The 5,133-nt window shown below is 40.6% G+C and overlaps 1 protein-coding gene across 1 annotated transcript in view; it reads right to left on the reverse strand.

Annotated features, from left to right (window-relative positions):
- Positions 1–455: 455 nt before the first annotated feature.
- Positions 456–5,133, reverse strand: part of ELP3 (elongator acetyltransferase complex subunit 3) — a 72,025-nt gene continuing 67,347 nt past the window's right edge. Inside the window, exon 15 of the mRNA XM_006906246.3 lies at positions 456–1,964. Coding sequence (XP_006906308.1) covers positions 1,888–1,964 — 77 coding nt within the window. The 3' untranslated portion in view covers positions 456–1,887. The remainder of the gene's footprint in view (positions 1,965–5,133) is intronic.

A 5,133-nucleotide genomic window follows, 5' to 3' on the forward strand; every position in this document is an offset into this window, starting at 1 on the left:
TCAGCAGTTAGGAGAGAAGCTGAAGCTTCTAGTGGCAGAAAGGCTGCAGGAGATCTACCCATGCAGAGCTTTAAAAGTTCTGCATATTTGCACAAGGCTAGGGGACTCCAAGGAAGCCTGAGGATGAGATGGAAAGAGGTAGGAATTCTCCTGAGCCCTGAAATGAAAATTCAGACGAAACGATGACTACTATCCCTTAGTAATGGGTGAGTCTTTGGCAATTTTGTTTTAAAATCTTCTCTGAATTGTCTTTTAAAAATAAACCTCACATGTGAATGCCTTTGCAATTTTACAAAGGACTTGTCTGTACCTTACACATTTTGATCCATTTAGGTAAATACGACAGCTGAGAAAATGGAGGCCTAGAGATGCTTGTGTTAAGTCAAGGTCACACTGCAGGGAGAGGCCAGCACGCTCTCTATTCTCTCTCCAGTTATGTGCGCTAAGAGCCATTATGGTATATGCTTTATTAGTTTAATAGTTTCATTTTTAAAGGGAAAACAAGCATAATCGAGAAGTAGCTAAATTCCCTAAACTACACTCATGGAAAGCCTCTCTAGTTCCACAGTGAGCCCATGAGAAAGCCAATGCCATTTGCCGTGTGGCAGTTTAATGAAATGGCAAACGGCACCCAGGAGGAAATGAATAGTGTCACAGACTGGAAACCCAAACCTGTAAATTCATGGCAAATGTCACCGCATTTACAGGGAGAGAAAAAAACATTACGTGATTCTTCTTCATATGCTGAAGATTTTATTTCTTGAAACTCTTAGGGGAATCAATTCCATTTAATAAACCTTTGTAAAATGCCACAGAAGCGAGGGGTGCAGGGTTAAGCCATGCTCTTTCAGAACTGACCCTCTCCAGGCTGAGTCTCCTTAGATTACCTGGACGTTACAAAGAGGCAGTTCTATAAGATACCTTTGAAAAAGCCAGTCTTTCCCCCATTTTTAGATTTGGGCCTGTTTTGCTTTTTTTTTTTTTTGCTTCATATATGAGTTGAATTCATCTTTCTCTATTTAAAACAAATCAACATCTATCTTAAAGAATTAAAATGCAGGGAACGGCTTCTGTGGGAGGAAATCTTGACTTAGGATCACACCACCCAAGACACAAGTATGTCACACTCTGCCTGCACAGGACAGACAAAAGGGAAGCCACAGCTTTACAGTTCTCAAGAGTAGGGGAAGTACAGACAATAAAAAATATGAAATAAAGGATGTTTGTAATGGCTCACAGTAGACGGTAGACACACAAATGAAAAAGGCTGGTTTCAAGCTTGAAACACACACAACCTCAATTCCTCTCTCCTATCACTGTTATAAACACCAGGAACCAGCATGGTTTCCATTGAAACAAAAGCTCGTTTTCTTGTGCTGGAATGGTTATGTAGTCAAAGTCTGTCAGTTTTCATAGGTTCCAACCTGACTTTGTGTCCCTACAGCATATAAATAACCTACTCCTAAGTTTACTCTTCCAATGACAATACCTAGTTTTACTTCATGAATCATGATGTCTAAATGAGTTGATTAATTTGTTTTTGTCATTGTGTCTGAGTCAAAGTAGGTCACCTGCAGGCCGCATGCAGAATTTAGAAACTGGGTACACGACTTAAGCCTTGAAAACTGAAGTGGCTTGTTGAGAACACGCAGGAAAGGGTGGCATGGAGCGCTGAGAGCCAGAGGCTCCCTGCATGACAGCAGCCACCCGGCCACCGCTCTGAAAACAGGTTCCAGTCTCTGCAGCTGCAGGATGAGGGTGAAGCTTCGTGCTGGGGAACAGAGTAGGTCCACTTGCTTTGCTCAGCCTCTCTGCTGAGCAGTCAAGACATCTGGAATCTATTTCCTGCCAGGGACAATACTGCATCAAGGTAGACTGGTGTGGCTGTTATTTTAGCGTCTTTACCATGTACGGGCCTTGTAATCTGTAGCCAATCTTTCTGTAGTAATTTCTGGTGCCAACCCCTGTGAAGAAGCAAAAATGCAAAAGTAAGAAAAGACTACTAAGTATGATAACTCAAAAGCCAACAAACGCTCCCTTCATAGCCATAGTCCTTCCTTCTCCCACTCTCATAGATCAAACTACATTCTAGATCAAATCTCATTTTAATAAGTTTGGACCATTTCTATTATTTTGAATTCAAGATGCATTAAAATATAGAAACTGTATTTCAGAGCGTGCACATTTACAATCCTGCTGGCACCACACACCACTACTTCAGCTGGGTTTAATGTGTGATGTCCACATTCCAAAGGAAAGCCGACAGCACCGTGCTTTCCTGGGAGTTGGAAGGGAGCAGAGGTGCGGGGGAACGCCCCCCACAGAGCCGCTGGTGGCAGAGGTATGCTTAGCGAACAGGGCCTGTGCTTTAGCGTCGATGCCGTACTCACGCCTTGTGAGTGACAACTGCAGCACAATATCACCAGTCACATTAAATTAATGCTACCTAACTTGCATTTTATTAGTTTTATAGTTTTGTTTGCTTAACGGGTATATTTATTTTGATATATGAGCAGTGGAAGCACCAGTTTATACTAGTTTTATGTTTGCATACACTTAAATAGCTGATTTAAGTCAACCCTAAAGATCTGTGAACTTTTTCTTTAAAAGAACTATTTATTAAGTTTGAGAAACACTAAATGATGCCTCAGATTAAAACAATCACATATAAGCTGAGCTCACAGGAGGAAAAAGCATGGCTTATATGGTAGTATCTATAGGAGTGGTGAAGAGAACAGGCTGTTGATCAGTTAGATAAGACCTGTACTTGTCATTTTATAGGTCCAGGGCTGGGTCACTTATTTAATTTCCCTGAACCTTCATTTTATCATCTGTAATGACAGACCTATGTTTTTAAGGATCTTGAGTATTAAATGAGTCCATGAAAAGTGATTAGCCCAGGGTCTGGAAAAGGCCAACTCCTCAGAAACACTGGCTGTTACTGTTTAAAGCTCTTCCTGTTATGGTGTCCTCTTAGATTTCCAGCTTCATCTCGTGCCACTACTCTCCCCTTAAACTCCATGTTCCAGTCCTGGTGAATTTTCGTCTGGTTCTTTACCTTTCAGGCCTTTGTTCTAGCAAATTAATTAAACCTGAGGAGGGGGTTGTAGAACTTCCAATGTATAGCCCACTGGTCAGAAGCACAGGTTAACAACTCGGACTTGCGACTGGCATGTGAAGTAGCCGTCTTGTGGGGCTGAGCTCTTAACCTGGGAGGTGTGACACTGTCTCCAGGGAGATAGTGTAGGAATTGAGTTTAATTGTAGGACACCCAGCTGGTGTTGCAGAATTGGATGATGTGTGGAAAACCACATCTTGTGTCAGCAGTCTTGTAGTATTCAGGGAATAATGTGTAAAGTAAGTGAAAACAAAGAAAACAGTTTTTCTTCAGTGCTTTGCCCCCTACAGTGGACTGTGATGGTTGTTCTGCCTCAATACCTGGGGTGAGCTCTGTTCACTTTGCTCATCACTTTGTACTCCTAGTGACCAGTATTGTACATGAAATCAAGTAATTGTTAGCTCTTTCAATTCTAGCCTAATGCTTTAGCCCAAACATTTGCTATTAAGGAGTAGGATTTCCAATCATGTTTTGTTCCCTACTCCCTTCAAAAATTTTCAAGTATTAAATGAAACCGAAGCTGATAGGATGGCGGTAACAGAAAGAACACTGGAGAATTTCCCTTCTAATCCAAGGATTACTGATACTCATCTTGCACAATTATACTTTGAATTCAACATTGTGGCTTGGGGTAGAGCAGAGAGAAGACAAAAACATGAACAAATAATGGGTCACATAGCAGCTCAGAGCCATTGAATATAAGAGGACATCTCGAAACCCTCAAGAGGAGCACTGACACTTTACCATTTATACTATCTCCGAAAAGTCTGTATCCATAAGCATAGGCTATGATCCAGCAATTACACTCCCGATTAAAAAGAGAAACGAATGCTTACATCCAACAAATGACATGCTATTCATAATATCCAAAACAGGACAGAACCAAAATATCAGCAGTAGAATAAATTGTGATATTTTCATGATGTATATTATACAGCAACGAAAAAAAACTGTAGCTATCTACAACATTGATAACTGTCACATACCTAATTTTGCATGAAAGAAACCAGAAATAAAAGATGCCATCAACACAAAGTTCAAACACAGGCAAAATTAATTTCGTGGTGACAGAAGTTAGAATATTGGTTAGATTTGGGAGATGCTATGGACTGAAAGGGGGAACAACTGAGTCTTTTGGAGTGCTGCTGAAAATGAATCTTGATCTGAATTAGTTACACGGGAACATACACATGAAAAAATTAATCACGTGGTACACTTAAAATGTACTTTACTGCATGTAATATCTCAAACACTCGTGAAGGGGCACATGCATTTAACAGATGTTCCAATGTGTTTCGAGAGCTCAATGTGTCCAAAAAGTTCAGCAAAATAAGGCAGGAAGAGAGGCTGGTAGTTAAACTGCTGTCGGTGATCACTATCATACAGACGCCTCCGAAGTCATTCAATGCAGTGCTTCCATTTCTAGAATCCTACTTGTGAAAGACTAGTCTACCTCCCTTTCTCCATCAGCATGCAAACTGACCTATGCTCTGTGACATGACAGTGTCAGGAGAGGCAAAGGCACTTCAAACTTAAAACCCGATTTTTCCTCATCTTTGGCAACATATAGAGACTATTAGTATGGGCAGGTGAATCTAAGAATTTTGATCAAAAGAGAGAGATTAACTTAAAACAGCAATCAGACTGGTCACTTTTAAATATCTGAGAACAGAATAAAAGTTCCAGGTCAGGGATTTTTATCTGTTCTATTCACTGTAGAATTGGTAGTAATACCCGGCGCATATTATGTACTCAAATATTCTTTTCAATGAATGAGTAAGTAATCAAGGGTAGAAACAGGGAGACCAGTATTGTGATAATCTAGGTAAGATGTGGTAAAAAGTAGCTAGAATCTGGAAACGTTTTTAAGGCAGGGTCAAAAGAATGTTGATCGTTGCAGGGTGTGACATAAAAAGAGAGGTCCAAGATGCTGCTGATGGAATGGCTATTAGACATTCATGTGGAGATGTTGAGTAACAGGTGATTTTTGGAGGCCTTTCTTGCTCTTAAAGAGG

This window comes from Pteropus alecto, unplaced genomic scaffold (genome assembly GCF_000325575.1).
Source record: "Pteropus alecto unplaced genomic scaffold, ASM32557v1 scaffold50, whole genome shotgun sequence".
In the NCBI taxonomy this organism is placed as follows: domain Eukaryota; kingdom Metazoa; phylum Chordata; class Mammalia; order Chiroptera; family Pteropodidae; genus Pteropus; species Pteropus alecto.